The 20,412-nt window shown below is 41.4% G+C and overlaps 2 protein-coding genes and 1 long non-coding RNA gene across 3 annotated transcripts in view; all 3 read right to left on the bottom strand.

Annotated features, from left to right (window-relative positions):
- Positions 1-636: 636 nt before the first annotated feature.
- On the bottom strand, positions 637-13,725 carry LOC117953259 (succinate--CoA ligase [ADP-forming] subunit beta, mitochondrial-like). Its single transcript, XM_034886097.1, has 4 exons — positions 13,583-13,725; positions 10,182-10,362; positions 1,218-1,317; positions 637-844 (listed from the first exon to the last, which is right to left on the bottom strand). The coding sequence occupies exons 1-4, from the start codon at positions 13,700-13,702 to the stop codon at positions 637-639; spliced, it is 609 nt and encodes a 202-aa protein (XP_034741988.1). The 5' UTR covers positions 13,703-13,725.
- Positions 11,945-20,412, bottom strand: part of med4 (mediator complex subunit 4) — an 11,347-nt gene continuing 2,879 nt past the window's right edge. The window contains exons 3-8 of the mRNA XM_034885211.1: positions 19,606-19,776; positions 18,873-18,930; positions 18,703-18,789; positions 17,600-17,731; positions 15,481-15,669; positions 11,945-11,966 (exon numbers count right to left, since the gene is read on the bottom strand). Of these exons, the coding sequence (XP_034741102.1) occupies positions 15,497-15,669; positions 17,600-17,731; positions 18,703-18,789; positions 18,873-18,930; positions 19,606-19,776 (621 nt within the window). The 3' untranslated portion in view covers positions 11,945-11,966; positions 15,481-15,496. The remainder of the gene's footprint in view (positions 11,967-15,480; positions 15,670-17,599; positions 17,732-18,702; positions 18,790-18,872; positions 18,931-19,605; positions 19,777-20,412) is intronic.
- The window catches only part of LOC117952721, a 20,129-nt gene continuing 14,307 nt past the window's right edge, over positions 14,591-20,412 (bottom strand). Inside the window, exon 2 of the long non-coding RNA XR_004658489.1 lies at positions 14,591-14,708. This is a non-coding gene — a long non-coding RNA (uncharacterized LOC117952721). The remainder of the gene's footprint in view (positions 14,709-20,412) is intronic.

Raw genomic sequence — 20,412 nt, forward strand, 5'->3', positions numbered from 1 at the left:
GTTAGCCTGTGCGGATGCTAGCGGATTAACAGCCAGCAACTTCGGCAGTAGAGTTTCGGTAAGCTAACCACGACAGCGTTGTTGCACGGAATCAACCTGCAGTGATGTTTGAAATGGAGACACGCATATCGTTTCTTTCCCCTGAGATCCTGGACATTATTTTCATTTATGACGTTAAAAATATATGAAGAGTAGCCCGAGTGTGCGCGGTATGAGCTTCCCGACCGGAGGCTCACTCGCCTACACCACCCGCTCTCCACCGCAGCTTCGCCGCCACACACACAAGCACCGGTCAAACAGCGACACGTTTTTACCGGAGGACGAGGTAAACACTTAGAATTAACACACGGGGATGCCTTCTATTCCTATATCTAGATAAGTGTACCAGTACTTATCTGAACTAACAACATGATCCCTGTCAATAGATCGAGAGAAAACGTTGACGTCATCGCCAAATTGACTCCATAAACCCGTGAATACCAAAACCTAACTTTTCAAACTATTTGGAGACTTTTTTAAAAATGATATACATATCTTGAGTGCTTTTTGTACCCAATAATCAACAGTGGTGGTTAACTTGCAACATGGGCTTTAAAGAGAAGTCTGACTACACTCATTAGATCTAAGAGAAGTCTTTTAGTTACATTCATTCAGCTCAGGTGTGTGAGTGCGTCCCCTCACCTGGTAGGACCTCTCCATAGTGATGGCAAAGTAGTATTCTCTGCGAGGGTACCTGCGCTCGCAGATGAACACCTGGTTGCAGATGCGACCTGCCTCCCCGGTCTGCTTGGTGTACAGCTTTCGACCAATCATCTGGGAGGAAATGTCCCGGGCCTCCTCTGGCCTGGAGAGAACAGGAAGAAGAAAGTGATAATTGTCAGAGGAGACGCAATGACCAGAATACATTTCACATCTAACTTATCTTTTATATAGACGTTAGTGGTCCCCTAATACTGTATCTGAAGTCTCTTTTATATAGACCTTAGCGGTCCATAAAATACTGTATCTGAAGTAATAACTAATACTGTCTGATAGTCTAGCTAGCTGTGTGGATTTACCCTGCAGAGAACTGAGAAGCAGGTAACTATAGTCCTCAGAAATCAGCCGCAGGTTAGAGCACCAACACAGAGACAGAGGACGGGGATGGACATCCAGCCCACTTTCTGGCGCACCCGTACAATCAAGGAAGTGGAAGGTTGTGGATATAGACTACTTACGAGTAGACGATCCTCACTCCTCCCTTTAGTCCGCCCTCAAAAGTTCCCTTTCCTCGGCCCCCGGCCAGCACCTGAGCTTTCACCACCAAGTCCTTCGTACCTGAAACATCAATTGATTGGTTCAGCCAAATTACGTCATCTTGATGGCTCTGACTATGGGAGCCTGTCTCTGTGACGTAGAGTTTTTCCTGTTTCTCTACGCTGTGTTACGATAGACAGCCATTCACAGACACTGAAAGAATTAGTCAAATGAAATCTTGTTTTCTAGTTTTATTTCTAGTCTTGTCTCTAATCTCGTTCTCTAGTCTCTTCTCTAATCATGTTCTCTAATTCTATCTCTAGACTCTTCTTTAATCTCGTTTGCTAGTATCGTCTCTAATCTTGTTCGCTAGTCTCGTCTCTAATCTTGTTCTCTAGTCTCTACTCTAATCTTGTTCTCTATTTCTATCTCTAGTCTCGTCTCTAATTCTATCTCTAGTCTTGTTTCTAATCTCGTTCCCTAGTCTCGTCTCTAATCTTGTTCTCTAGTCTCTACTCTAATCTTGTTCTCTATTTCTATCTCTAGTCTCGTCTCTAATTCTATCTCCAGTCTCGTCTCTAATCTCGTTCTCTAGTTTTATCTCTAGTCTTGTCTCTAATCTCGTTCTCTAGTTCTATCTACAGTCTCGCCTCTAATCTCGTTCTCTAGTTCTATCTCCAGTCTCGTCTCTGATCTCGTTCTCTAGTCTTTAGTTCTATCTCTAGTCTTGTTTGCTAGTCTAGTCTCTAATCTTGTTCTCTAGTTTCTACTCTAATCTTGTTCTCTAGTTCTATCTCTAGTCTCGTCTCTTATCTTGTTCTCTAGTCTCTAGTTCTATCTCTATTCTTGTCTCTAATCTTGTTCTCTAGTTCTATCTCTAGTCTCATCTCTAATCTTGTTTGCTAGTATAGTCTCTAATCTTGTTCTCTAGTCTCTAGTTCTATCTTCAACCCCTGCCAAATCTAACCAGGGATGACATGTATAGCCGAACGTCATCATTTAGCCGCTTGCTATCGAGGTGGTGTCCAGATAATGATGTGGGCTTTGTAGATCACTGGCAGTCTTTCTGGGGAAGACCTGGTCTGATTCGGAGGGACGGCATTCATCCCCCTTGGGATGGAGCAGCTCTCATTTCTAGAAATCTCGACAAGTTTATTAGTGGACCTGATCCTTGACAATCCAGAGTTGGGACCAGGATGCAGAGTTGCAGTTTAACACACTTCTCTGCTCCTCCAATCCAGGAGTTACCTAGTCAAAACCCCATAGTGACGGTGTCTGCCCCCCGACCAATGAAATTATTTAAATGAAAAGGTAAACAGAAGAGAAGCTGTGCATTAAAACCTAATAACAATTAAAACCACAAGTCCAATAGTGCAAAAGAATAGGAGAATTAAATGTGGACTCTTAAACATCAGATCTCTCTCTTCTAAAGGTGTACTAGTAAATGAATTAATATCCGATTCTAATATTGATCTATTCTGTTTTACTGAAACCTGGATGGGTGATGGGGAATATGTTAGTCTAAATGAATCCACCCCCCCGTCATATTAATACTCACATTGCTCAAGGCATGGGCCGAGGAGGTGGAGTTGCAGCTATCTTCTAATCTCGTTCTCTAGTTTTATCTCTAGTCTTGTCTCTAATCTCGTTCTCTAGTTCTATCTACAGTCTTGTCTCTAATCTCGTTCTCTAGTTCTATCTCCAGTCTCGTCTCTGATCTCGTTCTCTAGTCTTTAGTTCTATCTCTAGTCTCTTTTGCTAGTCTAGTCTCTAATCTTGTTCTCTAGTCTCTACTCTAATCTTGTTCTCTAGTCTCTACTCTAATCTTGTTCTCTAGTTCTGTCTCTAATCTCTAGTCTTGTGTCTAATTTTATTCTCTAGTTTTATCTCTAATCTCTAATCTCTAGTCTTGTGTCTAATCTCGTTCTCTAGTTCTATCTCTAGTCTCATCTCCAATCTCGTTTGCTAGTCTCTAATCTTGTTCTCTAGTTCTAGCTCTAGTCTTGTCTCTAATCTTGTTCTCTAGTTCTATCTCTAGTCTCGTCTCTAATCTTGTTCTCTAGTCCCTAGTTCTATCTCTAGTCTTGTCTCTAATCTTGTTCTCTAGTTCTATCTCTAGTCTTGTTATCTAGTCTCTAGTTCTATCTTCAACCCCTGCCAAATCTAACCAGGGATGACATGTATAGCCGCATGTCATCATTTAGCCGCTTGCTATCGAGGTGGTGTCCAGATAATAATGTGGGCTTTGTAGATCACTGGCAGTCTTTCTGGGGAAGACCTGGTCTGATTTGGAGGGACGGCATTCATCCCACTTGGGATGGAGTAGCTCTCATTTCTAGAAATCTCGACAAGTTTATTAGTTGACCTGATCCTTGACAATCCAGAGTTGGGACCAGGATGCAGAGTCGCAGTTTAACACACTTCTCTGCTCCTCCAATCCAGGAGTTACCTAGTCAAAACCCCATAGTGACGGTGTCTGCCCCCCGACCAATGAAATTATTTAAATCAAAAGGTAAACAGAAGAGAAGCTGTGCATTAAAACCTAATAACAATTAAAACCACAAGTGCAATAGTGCAAAAGAATAGGAGAATTAAATGTGGACTCTTAAACATCAGATCTCTCTCTTCTAAAGGTGTACTAGTAAATTAATTAATATCTGATTCTAATATTGATCTATTCTGTCTTACTGAAACCTGGATGGGTGATGGGGAATATGTTAGTCTAAATGAATCCACCCCCCCAGTCATATTAATACTCACATTGCTCGAGGCACGGGCCGAGGAGGTGGAGTTGCAGCTTTCTTTGATTCTAGTCTACTAATCAGCTCTAAACCTAAACTAAATTATAACTCATTTGAAAGTCTTGTTCTTAGTCTTTCACACCCAAGTTGGAAATCACTGCAGCCAGTTCTATTTGTTATAGTGTACCGAGTACTTGGTCCATACTCTAAATTCTTACCTGAATTTGCAAAGATTTTGTCAAATTTAGTGCTAAAAACGGACAAAGTTCTTATTGTAGGGGGTTTTAATATTCACGTGGATGATGAGAATGATAGCCTTAGTACTGCATTTATCTATCTATTAGATTCTATTGGCTTCTCTCAAAGTGTTCATAAACAGACTCACTTTAACCACACCCTCGATCTTGTTTTTGGTATATGGTGTTGAAATTGAACATTTAATAGTGTTCCCACATAATCCCTTTTTATCTGGCCACTGTTTGATAACGTTTTGAGTCTATACTGCTGAACTACACGCCAGTAGGCAAAACCTTCTATACAAGAAGTCTATCTGATAGTGCTGTAGCTGAATTTAAGGATGTGATTCAATTAGCATTTAATCAATTCCCAAGTCACAAAGTAACAGAGGACTTCTATGCTAATTTCAGTCTCTCCCAAATCAATCATTTTGTTGATAGTGCAGCAGGCTCGCTGCAAACAACACTCGACTCTGTTGCCCCTCTAAAAAAGAAGATAATAAAACAAAAACGGTTAGCTCCATGGTATAACACTGAAACTCGCAAATTAAAGTGAATATCCCGGAAACTTGAGAAGATTTGGCGTTCCACCAAATTGGAAAATTCTTTGTTCTTGATTCTTAAAACGTATAGGAAGGCCCTCCGTAATGCCAGAGCAGTGTTCTACTCGTCATTAATGGAGGAAAATAGGAACAACCCCGGGTTTCTTTTCAGCACTGTAGCCAGGCAAACGGATGGTCACAGCTCTACGGAGCCAAGTATTCCCATAGCTCTTAGTAGTAACGACATCATGAGATTCTTAAGTGCCTTTAACTGGCACTGACTTATCTATAAACTCAGGAACCTTAGAAACAGCCCTAAAACCAGATATATGCGTAGACTGCTTATTTTAACTTGAACTTTATCAATTTAATTCAATTATTTCTTCAGCTAAACCATCAACCTGCCTCTTAGACCCCATCCCGACTAGGCTACTTAAAGACGTTTTACCATTAGTCAACACTTCTCTACTAGGTATAACCAATCTGTCTTTATTAACAGGCTATGTACCACAGCACTTCAAACTAGCTGTAATCAAACCTCTTCAGAAAAAGACCAACCTTGATCCAGATGTTTTAGCCAACTATAGACCTATATCCAATCTTCAATTTCTTTCTAAGATTCTTAAGAAAGCAGTCGCCAAACAGCTATGTGACTTTCTGCATAACAACAGCTTATTTGAGGATTTTCAGTCAGAATTTAGAGTTAATCATAGTACAGAGACAGCACTTGTGAAAATTACTAATGACCTAATTGCATCAGACAAAGGACTTATCTCTGTACTGGTGTTATTAGATCGTAGTGCTGCATTTGATACCATTGAACATCATATCTTATTACAGAGATTGGAAAATTTAACTGGCATGAAAGGAACTGCTCTAAGCTGGTTTGAGTCTTATTTATCAGATCAATCTCAGTTACTCACCATGAAACTGAACAGTAACGTTGTGGCAGGATAAAGATCTGAAAACACGGAAGGATGATGAGACAAAGGGCCCCTGGACACATACCCATTGAAAGAACCCCACCCTGTCTACAGAGAACCCAAATTAAAAAGACTCTCAAAGAGCAGAATTTTTGTTCTTTTTGCATCTCTCTGTAGTTTTTAGTAGAGTACAGGAGCATTTTAAAGCCTTTTCTCTGAAAGTGACGCTATGAGAGCGAGTAAAGTTGAAGCCGTACAGACAGACAGTTAATATATATATATATATATATATATATATATATATATATATATATATATATATATATAAATTAAATTGAACATACAACGAGCTGAAACTCACAGTAAAGCCAAGTTATCGGTGCAACTTCTTACTATGCTGCAATCATGTAGCTAAACCGTGTGTTAACTGATACCACTGAAACAGGAGGCGGCTATTTTTAGACTGAGTGTGTGTCCGGCCATATACAAAAATAACTCACACAAAAGGGTCAGAAAACTCTGGGTTTGTCTCTCAGAACTAAAGCACTACCCTGGCCAGGGGCACACTATCCTTCTTTGAGAATTCTTTATAGTCAGAGTGTGCATAAGGACACGCACAGTTTTAACCACACCTTTGACCATGTGCTGACATATGACATTGAAATTGAATATTTAATAGTATTCCCGCAGAATCCTTTATTATCAGACAGTTATCAAATAACTTTTGAATTCTTACTACCTGACTATACTAAAAGTAAATATAAATATACTAAAGCTAAATTTAAGGAAGCTATTTGTGGGAACTGTTCAAAGTTATACTGTGAAATAGTTATCATGTGAAACCTAATATGTGAAAGCTTTGAGACAAGGCAAGCTAAACACAGGAGTGTCAAGCTTGCAGAGTAAGATAAGATAAACTTGCAGCTGTGACTGTGTAAAGAAATATTTTGTTCCTCTATTAAACCTTGGTGAACAATGTTAAATTCTACACTTGCCTAATACACCCAGCCACAGCTCACCCAATGGTGAAGCAAAGAATGATATACTACACCCATTTACGTAAAATAACTTTATACTACACCCATTTATGTAAAACAACTTTATGAGTACACCCATTCAATAAAAAGGCACAGCAAGGGAGGAGTACTTTGGAGGGATTTTAGTACTCATCCCCTTAAGTGTTTGTGTGTATTTTTGACTAGAGGCTTTGAACCTAACATTTTCCCAACAGCATTTAATTTAATACTTAATATTACTTGTTAATGTTACTTAATATAACCTACGCTCTGCGGTGCAGTGCCCTGCTACGCCATGAACTACTACAAACTACAATTTCTAGTAACTGTTCCATTATCTTTTACTTTGACTGTTATTGCCACTCTTCATTTCAATCCAACCAGCCCGTAGACTCCGCCTACCAAGAGCCTGTGCCTGTCCCAGATTTCTTCCTCTGGAGAGAACTTTGAGAACTGTTGGGTCCTTCTGTAAATTATAGAGTGGTCTAGATCTACTGTATCTGTAAATTATAGAGTGGTCTAGACCTGCTCTATCTGTAAATTATAGAGTGGTAAACACCTGCTCTATCGGTAAATTATAGAGTGCTCTAGACCTACTCTATCTGTAAATTATAGAGTGGTCTAGACTTAGGCTGAATGTCATTTCTCTATCTTACCCCTACCCCTTACCCCTACCCCTTGCACGTTCACGTGAGAACGAGTGCTGTCCAATTACTTTTTTGATCGAGGGGTAATGGGTGAATGGCCCTAGGAACCATAGACAGTGAATGAAAAAAATCAAGGGAGAACGCAAGCTCACTTGAAATCGAGGGGTAGCGATATACATTGTGCAACAGGCAACAATGGCTGCCGCATCAACCAGTGAGACACATAAATGTAAGTATTTTCGGCTTAAATAATTGATTTAAAAATTATAACAGTCTGGGCGCCCGGATGGCTCGGTTGGTGGAGCGGGTGCCCATGTATGGAGGTTTACTCCTCGACGCAGCCGGCCCGGGTTCGGGTCCGGCCTGCGGCCCTTTGCTGCATGTCACTCCCCCTCTCTCTCCCCTTTCGTGTCCTCAACTGTCCTATCAAATAAAGGCCTAAAATGCCCCCCAAAAAATCTTTAAAAAAAAAAAAAAAAAGTTACGACAGTCTTGTTTTGCGGTCTATACATTCCTGTACACATATACTTGCAACCTTGTTCTTAACTAAAACTTTTTTTAAATCGCTAGCTTGCTATGCTAACGCTAATTGCTAACAGTTAACGTTGATTTGCAAAACAGACCCAAATTTCTCTGCCTTGAATGGACTGTATACATTGCATAGACTGTATATATTAACCTTAACTGTCTATGATACATCGCTAGGTGCTTTACATATACCGTCCTGTATCACACAGGGACGCCGGAGGAAACCAAACAGCTGATCCAGTTTTGGGCTGAAAACGAGCAGACGTTTCTTAAATCATGTGTTCATGTTGTACCCATTCCTTATTGCATTGGTACTGCATTATTGTAATCATTTGCAATTAATTCGTGTTCATGCACTTATTGTTGTTGGTTTTAATACGGGACACCAATGAAATATGATGGGAGGGGGGGGGGGTTATTGGCCAACAGGCATCAGACTGGTCAGGAATATCAGAATAGCTGTAGTTAATTTGTTTGTTTGTAGTCTTGTGTATCTTTTTTTAGTTTTATGCATTTGAGTGCCTTTTTTATGTGTGTGACATGTAAGTCTTGGTTCTAATAGTTGATAATGGTTCTGTAACATAATTTTATGTAATGTTTTTGCCTGTTATGTTTAATTTATTGGGCAATAAAGACAGATTTTTGTTAACAAAATGTTTTTCTGAACATCAATGACATTCAAAATGGTGATAACTGAAACAGATATACAACACACCCTGTGTTTGTATACAAATATGTATTGCAAACAGACCTTAATACTATACAGATAAGAACATCTGCCTCTGCATCACCAAAGTGAACATAAAAGAACTATAAAGTATATAAATATATAAATGCCACACAATCAACAGACAGAGACGGCATCTAAGAAGTTTGTGATCAGTTCTGTATGGTCATATGACCAAGTGGTGTCCCATTTCATAGGTGGTATGTTTGCACCCCTACCCTTTACCCCTGGGTTTCAAGGGCTAAGGGGTAGGGGTAAGATGGAGAAATGAGATTCAGCCTAACTCTATCTGTTAATTATAGCGTGGTCTAGACCTACTCTATTTGTAAATTATGGAGTGTGGTCTAGACCTACTCTATCTGTAAAGTGTCTCAAGATGAATCTTGTTATGAATTTATACTATAAATAAAATTGAATTTATCAATATTTTTCCCTGCATTTGTAAAATTACTTTTTTTACCCCATAGATTAGCTACCTGAGTAATAATTATAATATGAAATAAATTGCTGTATTTAATTTGTGATTATTTGGCTAAAAATTTCTACCTTGCTGAGGCAACCACTAAGCTTTACGCAAATGAGCGTATGACGTCACATATATGCAAATGAGTGTATGACGTTCCCCCCCCCCCCCCCGCCAGAAATTGCTTTCTAATCTGTGGGAAAAACTGTTCTTGTACTGTCCATGGCTGCTGCTCTTGGGAAAAGGCAGCCAATATTACAGCTTTCTCTGACGTTAGCATGTAGCTACATGCGGCAGGGTATGTAACGTTAACCCTGCAGTAACATGCCTGCCTGGAGCAAAGGACTATCTACGAAACCCAGCTCCATATGACAACATATGTCTCTCAAGTAGCTTTACCGATACCTTATTATCTGAGGTTGTGGCCAAGTTTAACATGAGCATCCAACATTGTAAAATTAAGCCCTTAAATTATTAATTAATTAAGATAATGGACGAGACGAGTTGAAACTTGCAACTTCTTGGTCTGAACTGGGCTTAAGAGGTAAGACAGAAAATATATAATAGGTAGGGGTAGGGAGAAAGAAAAAAAATTGATACTGCATAGCATCACGATATTTTCAGTGGTAATACTGTATCAATACACAGGCAGCAAGAATGGATCTTTTATTATATTTTATATATTATACTGTATACGTGTTGGTCAGTTTATCCCATTTTGCAGCAATAACAAGTGATATGAACAAACAGAGAAATGTCTCTTTTTAGATAAAACAGATGTTGACAAAGTTTCCTTTTGGGGACGTCATTTGAAATTGGGAAAAATTAGGTGAAGAAAAAGTGGAAAAAAGGTAAATTGCAATACATCGCGGAATATTGCAATATGTTTAAAATCGCAATAATATTGTATTGTGGCATAAGTATCGTGATGATATTGTATTGGGAGGAGTCTGCTGATTTCCACCTCTAAAAATAGCTTTCCTTTAATTTAAAATTCCTTTTTCCAAAAAATCATCTGTAGGGATATTAACATGCGTGAATGACAACAAACCATCTAAACTGTATTTGATACTAATATTATTTTTAATAACTGCGACTTGGTCCCGGCTGCGTGGAACTCACCGATCTGCTTGGCCACAGAGTAGGCCTCCTCCGAGGAGCTAGCCACCATGCCGGCGGGCACGGCGATTCCGGCCTCCTTCAGCAGCCCGATGCTCATGTACTCATGCAGGGAGAGGCTCCTCTGCTGTTGTAGCTGCTGGGACACATGGCCTCCGAACAACCCCGGGGAGCCTCCAAGGACCTGAGACCAGCAGGGGGATAAACAGTCAGTCACAGACAACACAGTGTGTAATTAACCTGCGCAGGTAAAACTAGAGTCGGGCGTCCAGAATAGATCCGACCGATATATCGGTGGGCCGATTTGAGGCATTTCCCGATATATTGGTATTGGCATTTTTTTAAATACTCATTCATTAGAATCATAAAATAAATGATTTTGATGCGTTGAATAGTCTGTCCACCAGAGGACACTTTACAACGTCCCTGTTAGTGATGGTGTTGCATAGTCTGCCCACCAGAGGACGCTCTACAACGTCCCTGTTAGTGATGCCATTGCATAGTCTGTCCACCAGTGGACTTTCTACAACATCCCTGTCAGTGATGGCGTTGCATAGTCTGTCCACCATCATATTAATTTACTGAGAACTCATGAAAAACTACAATAACTAATGTTAGGGTAAACGGTCGTTTTTGTTAGGCGTTTCTGGATTTTTAAAAAATATATATATATCGGCCAATATATCAGCATAGCAGATTTTTAATAAATCAAATATTTATATCGGCCTTAAAAATCCTTTATTGGTCAGGCTTTAGTCCAGAACCAGAATCGTTTAAAACAACTACAATAACAAAGGAATTGTTTGGAAATGATTGGGTTTAGGGCTGCAGCTAGGTGAAATAAATATTTGTATTGTTATCGGCCTTAAAACCCCTTTATCGGTCAGGGTCTAATCGTTATCAATGTATTCAACAACGGTATAGCATATTTTGCTCATATGGTGCAGCCCTAGGTAGTGATGTTGGTCAGTGTGTGAAGTGACAGAGGTTAGATACTGTTACTACTGCATTACTGTTCACATAACAAATGCCCCTACTTACACCTCCGATCAAACCGGGGCAGACAAACAGAAAAGGGATGGGATTCCAACATGGTGTTGGATTTTAGAAGACACTTTTGGCTTTAACCCACAGCTGTCTGCGCCCTCTTCAGCTGCTCAGACATCTTGTCAAGACGTTATTGGATAAAGGGCTTTCAGTTCTAATCTATGGTTGCAACTAGGGCGACATGTAGAAAATCAGACATCATATTTACTTCACCAAATACCTTAAGAGCAATAAGGGGGGCATTGATTTAAAATTAGTGGAATAATTTTTCCACCACCATGTGTCTATTGTGATCCAAGACAGCCGTGCTGTGATTAGATTTTGTAAGAGCAAATTATTAAAAGGTGCCCATTCACCCGTATATCTCATGACTTTGTGGTGATGTCTGAAGTCCTACCATGGACTCTGTAACTTGGTTACCTTGTTTCAAGCCATTCTAGCGTGGTATACAAAACCTGCAGGAAGACTCAGCTCCATTTGGGCCAGTTCTCATTTATATTCCACCAGCTAAGCTTCTTGACTCAGATTGGCTAACAGCTAGCCAATGAGAGCCTGGCTATCAGCATCCTTTACCCAGCTCATGAATATTAATGAGCTCAGGCAGCGTGATGTCAGACTGATTAGCTGTACCTCTTATTTATTTTCAGTGGCTTGAGCTGACAAGGTGAGGTAGCAGTTCATTTTTTTATATTCACCACATATCTCACACACACACACACACACACACACACACACACACACGCGCTTCAAAAAATGCAAGTAACGCCCAAGTAGTAGAATAGGTCTCAGTTGCTAAAATGACAAAAACACTGTGGTGCGATTCCGATTTAATAAAATATAATCAGACCCACATATCAGCTGGTACCCAGTCTCCAGTTATTTTAATTATGACAGAGTACCTGAAGTGCTCTACATGCGATCTGTTGCTGATTTTAATTAACAACACACTGTAGATGATCCGTGATCTGAACGGATTTAGTCTCTCTGAAACGTAACTATCAGCCACACAACACGTGTTCTGTACAGAATAAATCTTTAAATCAGTCAAACTGCAATTAAAATCCCTCAGATTCAAAAACAATAAAAAGTTTAATGTAAAAGGTCATCATGTTGTAAACCAGTCAGGTGTTAAATCAGCTGAGAAGCCGGCGTTTCCCAGCATGCTCTGGGTCCGCCTGGCTCTTGCAGTCGGTGAAAAGCAACTGCGCTGCCTGCGTCTCAGAACTGCGAGCGCCTTGCTCTAGTGAGATTTCCGGTGCCCACATGTGCATGACGTCAGAGCAAGTTGGGATCAAGTCGGACACAAGCCTAACCGGCATGCAACGGGCGCCGATCGCCGGTGATCGATTCTGCGCAAACCTGGTTCGTCTCGTACGAGCCTAATCTCACGTGAGCAAGGCGGCCGCAGTTCTGAGACGCAGGCAGCGCAGTTGCTTTTCACCGACTGCAAGACCCAGGCGGACCCAGAGCATGCTGGGAAACGCTGGCCTCTCAGCTGATTTAACAGCTGATTGGTTCACAACAGACTTAACGTGATGACGTTTTGTATAAACTTTTTATTGATTTTGAATCGGAAGGGTTTTAATTGCTATTTCTCTGATTTAAAGTCATATTCTGTACAGAACACACGTGTGGCTGATAGATTTATAAGTCAGAGAGACTAAATCCGTTCAGATCACGGATCATCTACAGTCTGTTGTTAATTAAAATCAGCAACACATCGCATTTACAGCATTTTGAGAGCTACTATTTCATAATTAAAACAACTAGAGACTGTGTACCAGCCGATATGTGGGTCCGACTAGATTTTCTTAAATCAGAATCGCACCACAGTGTTTATGTCACTTCCTGTTCAGCCTGAAGGCAGCTGGAATCGGCTGGAAACTGTCCGACTTTACCGCAGCTTGTTCGCCCCCGGTTGCTGCCGCCTGCTCTCGTCTACTTTACAGGCGAGCCGCTGTTCATCTCGAACTAGCCTTTTAACTTTCCACAAGAAGACGCAGCGGGGCAGAAGCGCATGCGCAGAGATCCGCGGCTTGGTACATCGCGCACTTTCACCTCCATAACACAGTTTAAAATAACACACAGATGAGACATAAACGGAGGATAAAAAAAAAAAAAGTTTATTATGGAGATTAGCTGATTTCTGGACCACTTCATTGTGACAGCCGACCGTTTGCTCCGCGTTAGTTAGCATGTTAAAACCAACGGAACCCCACGAAGATTTGCTATGCTAATGTCAGATTTGACCCTGTCGGTTTTTGGGAAATTTGGAGTCTTTAAGGAAGGTACAGCGCTGTCATAAATACCTCCTCCGGAAGCTCGGGGCCTTCGCTTCAACACGGACACACACTCACCTTGGAAGCGGAGCTGATAGTGTTTCTAGACCCTGAATTCCTCAGGCTAGCCGTCAAACGGCTGCAGATCAGGGACGTCGCCATGTCTCCCTCTTCGTCAGCGGAGTGATTAACGCGCATGCGTGGTGAACTGCAAGGTCGGCTTTCCCAGTGCCGACTTCAAGCGCTGTCGGAAATTATTCGATTATATCAAAATGAAGCACACTAAACAGGTCTGGGAAATACTCAGGTACAGAACATGTGTTTACCACGAATAGGGAACACAATCATTACCAGATAGTTGTTGAAACATGAACAAAACCATCTTTTGCTCTTCCTTTTCAAACAAAAAAACATCAATCATTGGTAATGATAGTTGACGTAGAGTATGTGAAGGCAGCAATGTCATGGCCTTGACACTAAATATAAATATAGCCTCCTTCTGGCCTTTCACCTAAATTAACACAACACATACTTTTACATTACTGAAAAACAACTTGGAATTATGAGTGTTTATCCCAACAAACAGACTGAACTCCTATTTGGGTCAGTGACGTCAAAGGATTTTAAACCATTTTCTACTATAGTTACCTTGTTTCAAGCCATTCTAGCATGGTATTGGAAGATTCAGCCCCATTTGGGCCAGTTCTCATTGATATTCACCTATTTAAGGTGGTGGCAGTATCAGTCTATAGGAAGTTGCGTTGGGAACCGGAAGTCTCCCTATATTTTAACTGTATTAGCTCAGGCAACATGACGCCAGACTGACCAGCTGTTGTGGTTGGCCTGATTTCTCTTATTTCTATTTATTGTTGTATACAAGCAGACGGTATATTCTGCCACAGTAACCATAGTGGGCTCAATATCTTCTCCAGCAGGAACACAAGCACGTAGTCTGCCATTGTTGTTGTTGCGAGACGTCACACGGTAAGATGGCAAAGGACAAGTCAAGGGGTACGGTGTCCACCAAAAAGCGTTTGTGTGTGGCTGGGCCCTAAAACACAAAACCTGATAACCACAAACACACAGTTTCTATTCGAAAAGTATTTACTTACAAGGCTATGTACAAGCTTATTTACACACGGTGGTAAAACAGCATTTGTCAGTTTTGTTATTTAACAACTCACATTACACGTAGAACATACAGCTGTAAGTTATAAAAAGCCACTTATTTTGTTCATACTTTTAATTCTCAAACTTGTTGAAGTTAGAAGAACTGTGGTTTCGATGATTTTGCCTGTCTCTCAGCAAGTCAATTAAAGGTGCTCTAAGCAATGTCACGCGTGTAACCCCCGAACTCCACATGATGTGTGTCAGCTCCGTGCTCTGCCATCCGTAAACACCCACCAGATCCGTATTTGTTGCGGAACGGCTGCGGCCATGACTGACAGAAGTCGTCTCGAGGACGCATGAAATCTCGTAGAATAAAACCACAAAACAACCAGCAGTTAGTTTCCATCCAGAGTAGAGGGGGAACAGCTCTGTGCTTCTTTCAAGGTGTAGTGCAGGGAGATATGAGCCGCTGTGAGCATGGGGTGTTTTATTTTGAAAATTAACAGCATGTTTTATTTGCTTCTACACAGTCTTCCAGCCAATAACCAACAAGCAGGATTTGGGGGAGGGGGTGGGGGCTGGGGGTTAGTGCACAGAGCATAGAACGGAGGGGGAGGGGACTGGATGAGGAGGAGAGAGGGGCGAGCTAGCCCCATTTTGTTTGAAAATATGTTGAACGGCAACGAGAAGTAATGTTACTTGTTACAACATCGCTTAGAGCACCTTTATTATTTTTTTAGTCCGTTGGTCATTTATTTTATGCTGATTGATTAAATCAATTAATTATTATGAATTAAAAACACATCTCTGGTAAACACAAGATTTAAAGTGGCAATTTCGCATGATTCTTTGTGGAGAACACAAATACACACACACACACATTCAGTCTGAGTCGCTACTGCTGCTGGAGGAATCTGTCGACATTGCCTCCACGTCGTCCTCGTTCTCCTTATTGTGTCCTGGAGGCTCCAGGCCAAAGTCGTTTCCATGGTGAGGAGGCAGCATCCCTATGGAGACGTCCGAGGACTGCCAGGGGTAGTGAGGCGTCAGGACGTCTGAAAGAAGAGACAGAGGTTGGTCTGTGGATTCAAAGATCACACACACGAACACCCCCCCCCCCCCCCCCCCCCCCCCCCCCCCCCCCCCCCCCCCCCCCCCCCCCCCCCCCCCCCCCCGTGGGTATGTCCTATTCTTCCTGGACACAGTGAGACATCTGCAGCACGAGAAGCTGATCCTCTCCTTGATTTCATGTTGTTTACGGAGAAGAAAACCAGGAAATGAGAATACATAGCCATAGTGTGGATTTAACGCAGAATTATAAATTGGCCTTCGAAAAACTTGTACTTTGGAAAACTTTGACTGGTTTGGGCGGTATCACATCGTCCCTCAAAGAAAATAAGACAATTTTAAAGTGAAATCAACTAAATGTCCGTTCGCAAAATAATACACTGATAAGAAGAGACAACTTGATTTAAAAAGGAGGAAAGACTTCCTTTAAAAAGATGCAGTAGGTAACAATTATAAAACTAAGTTCCTGTCATATCTGCTGAAATTGAGCCTTTGTTCCAGTAGAACTACATGAAGCAGGTCGGCTCCTCTGGTGCAACTTACAGCCTGAAGTGGGATCTGCAAAAATCCACCGCTCCCTGTTCAGATGCACCAATCAGGGCCAGGGGACGTGTCCACCGCTCCCCTGTTCAGATGCCCCGTTCTAGGCCAGGGGACATGTCCACCCCTCCCCTGCTCAGATGCACCAATAACGGCCAGAGGGGGTGGAGTATAACTGCGTGGCAGTCACTGCTCATGCACACGCATTCATTCTCCTTCATGGGGGGAGGGGCTTGGAGTGTTATGGGCTTTAGCGGAAAGTGGGGGAGGGACTGAAAAGGTGTTGATGTTAAAAATGTTGGGCCAAGTCCTGGATCTTGACATTTAAAGCGCTCATATTCTGCTCATTTTCAGGTTCATAACTGTATTTTGAGGTTGTACCAAAATAGGTTTCCATGGTTTCATTTTCAAAAAACACCATATTTTTGTTGTGCTGCACATTGCTGCAGATCCCGTTTTCACCCGTTGTTTAGTAGGGCTGAAAAAAGTCTGATTGGCCGATTTTTTGCAGTGTTAATTTCATCAGGTGGAAGCATAGACCATTACAGTCTATGGGTGGAAAGCACTTATTGCTAATGGGGGTGTTTTCAGAGCAACCCTGTTTCACAGGTAACAGTCTGTCTTTAGAACACCCCCCCTGTTTTCACTTTTTTGGATTAGCCCAACCCACAGGGTTTCCAATCAGGGATTGAAGAAAGAACTAGAAAGCCTTGTTTTAGTGGTTTGCTGAATATTTATTTAATTGTGAGTTTTTAATTTACAGTCAGTCCTCCTCTACCATGTCGAAGACATCGGCGGTGTGGCAGCATTTTACAAAAGAAAAAAAAACGGAAAAAAGTTGAATGCAAAGTTTGCAAGCAACAGTTTGCGTATCGCAGCTCGACTACAACGATGGCATATCACCTAAAAACGTTAAGCTAACTTTTCTGCGTTAGGTTGCCTTGTCTGTTTTGAGTAGGCTATATGAACATATCAGAATTGGCCTATTTCATAGTCTAATGATAACTGCCGGCGCACCCACCCGCAACGACGGTAGCTGTTGTGGAGGGCTGAGGTTTTAAGAACTTGTTAATATACAGCGCCAGCCCGTCACGCCCCACCACACTTCCTGCACAGCTGATGCAGCGCTGTCAGAGCCAACAGACGAGTTGCATTTTAGTGCAAAATAATTAGGTCAAAAACGATTTGATATACTGCAAATAGCCTACAATGACAAGTACTGCGGGACAGTACAGTTAATTAATCTTTCGTGGTTTTTTTCCCCGCCCCCCTCCCCGTCGATTTGTAGTCAGATTTCATGACTTTAGTCGACCAATATCTTCTTTGGTTGATTACAGCCCTAGAAATCATATTTAAAACTAAATAAAATACACTGACCCGGCAACCTCCCAGCAGCCAGAGCGTCCCCGGGCAGATGTCCGTTCACACCATTGGTCGGCAGGTTGGCCATGTGACCCAGCATCCCACTGCGCATTTCCAGGTCAGTTGGGTAAGGTCTGCGTGGATCCCCTGAGAAAAAACAAGATGGTTAGATTAGAGTTGAGTCTCATTGTCTTAAATCAGGAACCACAGCGCAACACAAACAGTATTTTTCCCATGAGGACAAACACCACAAAACAGTTGTGTCAGGAGAAATGTTTATTCTACCAGGTCAGGGCCATAGCCTATCCAAAGAGACAAGATGTTCTTTTTTAGCTAAGATAGAATGACCAGTAAAGAAACTTGTCACACAAAGGCCAGATTCAGAAAGACGTAACAGCTCCAACGTGTCTGCCTGGGAAGATTAATTGTTATACTAAGATTAGGTTTTCCAAACAAGGTATTCTTTTCCCTTGGGGATGGGCTATAAGGTAGGAGACTACTGTTGTAAGGTTGCAAGACACTTGTCACTCTGTAGCTGATGTGTGCATTGTGAAAACTGTTTTTGTCATTTGATTGTTCTCTGCAGAAAACAATTAATCCTTCACCGAAGACCATACCTCGATATAGTTTGCAGCACAGTCTCAGATACAGTCTTTTTTCTGTTTCAACAGAGTCTCACTTCCACGACAAACTTGGTGTCACAAACAGGATCCCAAGGAGAAATGTGAGAATCAGTGGAGAAACTTGGGACGATTCGTCCTGGAGTGTGACCAGTTGACTGACTGGACTGACTCCTAATAGGTAGTAGTAGTGATCTATGACCAGCGATTCCAACGTATCCGAGTCTGGAGAGAGACTGGATTAGTATCTGATCTGTTGTCCCGTCTGTTGCCGATTTTTAAAATGGAAGCATAGCACCATATCCCGCATCCTTGTTGTTTTCCCACCTTTTCCACGTCTTATTCCACTCCCGTTGATTTCTGTGCGTTTGGATTTCCGTCCCTATCCCGTTACCAACAGTGAAATGTATTCCTGTACCAAGGAACTCCCGCAGGAATACCGTGACCCCAAAAAATTGTATCCCTCTAGCTAGAGGACCCCCCCTCTGAGGTTCCTACCTGGGACCCAGTTGAGCGGCGCACACACGGCGTTACTGGCGCTGATCCTGTGAGCGTACTTGATGATTTCCTCTGAAGAGATGCTCCCTACAGACAAGAAGTCAACAAGCCGTCAGACACAAAACAACAGCGGACACCCCCAGCTTTCATCAGACTGTGTGTTCGCTCACCTTTCCTAGCTTTGTCGATGGATTTGAGTTTTTCTTTTGCCTGGTAAACAGCGGTGGCCTTAAAAACAGAAATTAGACTCCATTAATATCAGTTGTTCCTAAACCTTTTTTGAACCCTCTTCTATCACTGAGTAAACGGACACACTGGTGTAGTCTAGGTGGACACAGGTATACGCAGTATACTCACTAGGAAAATTCAAGGATTTCCATACACTGTATTTTCCAAATTTTAAATCAAACTCTCTCATAGTTTGGCTGGTCCTGCAACTTAGTCAGGTGACTAGTAGGTTAGTGAACGCAACTTACTTGAGTTCGTTAAGTGTGACGTGAGCTGGAGGCTGCTGAACTTGGGCAAGAGACGCAACCCATGGCCAGAATCTCATACCTCATTAAACTGCAGCTTGGTGACAATACAGACATATCATAAACACAACGTGAGTAATGCCACTGACCTGCCATATGACCCATGCTGGACCCATTCTTAATGAGTCAGCTGTCACTGAGTAGCATACGCTTCAGTTTGGAGGATTTATTTTTGCTTAAAATCATTAACATAATATATATGATTGCATGGTAAAAAGGTGAAATTGTGCCGTTAATGGTGACGCGACAAAACATTTTGGGGCACCTAAATAAAATGAATTAGGCGCATCAGTGCAACCAAGGAACAAAGTTAGTCTGGAGCCTTTGTCTACACCAGCGTGGATGGAGAAAGAAACAAAGCAGCACCCACCAGGATGTGTTCGGCCTCCTTGAGCTGTTTCTGCAGCTGCTGGATGTCGCTGTCTCTCTTCTCCACCTCCTTCTCCAGCAGCTGCATCTCCTGGTGCACCTCACCCTGCTGCTGAGCCGTCTCCATCAATTCCTGGAACTCCATGTCCCTCTGCACCAGCAGCTCCAGGATCTGTATTTATAGTTCATTACAATATTTTCCGGACTATAAGTCCTACTTTTTATCCATAGTTTGGCAGGTCCTGCCACTTATAGTTAAGTGCGACTATATATATATAGAGTATATATATAAATTAAGAGCTGGGCAGAGATTAAAAGTTTCATCCGTGATTAAAAGTTTTGATTGCGATAATTTCCCTGATTAATGCGATTAATAGCAAAATTAAATAATGAATTCAAAAGTAGTGTATTTAGTCTAATTTTTTATAATGTTCTGCCATATGAACGAATGTGCTGTAACCTTTTTTTTTGCAAAAACTTACCAGCACATACATACACACACACACACACACACACACACACACACACATATATATATACATATATATACATATATACACATATACATATATATACACATATACATACATATATATACACATATACATATATATACACATATACATATACACATATATACACATATATATATACACATATATACACATATACATATATATATACACATATATACACATATATATATATATACACACATATATATATATATATACACATATATATATATATACACACATATATATATATATATACATACACACATATATATATATAGATATATATACAC

The sequence above is a fragment of the Etheostoma cragini genome, chromosome 11 (genome assembly GCF_013103735.1).
Source record: "Etheostoma cragini isolate CJK2018 chromosome 11, CSU_Ecrag_1.0, whole genome shotgun sequence".
Classification (NCBI taxonomy): domain Eukaryota; kingdom Metazoa; phylum Chordata; class Actinopteri; order Perciformes; family Percidae; genus Etheostoma; species Etheostoma cragini.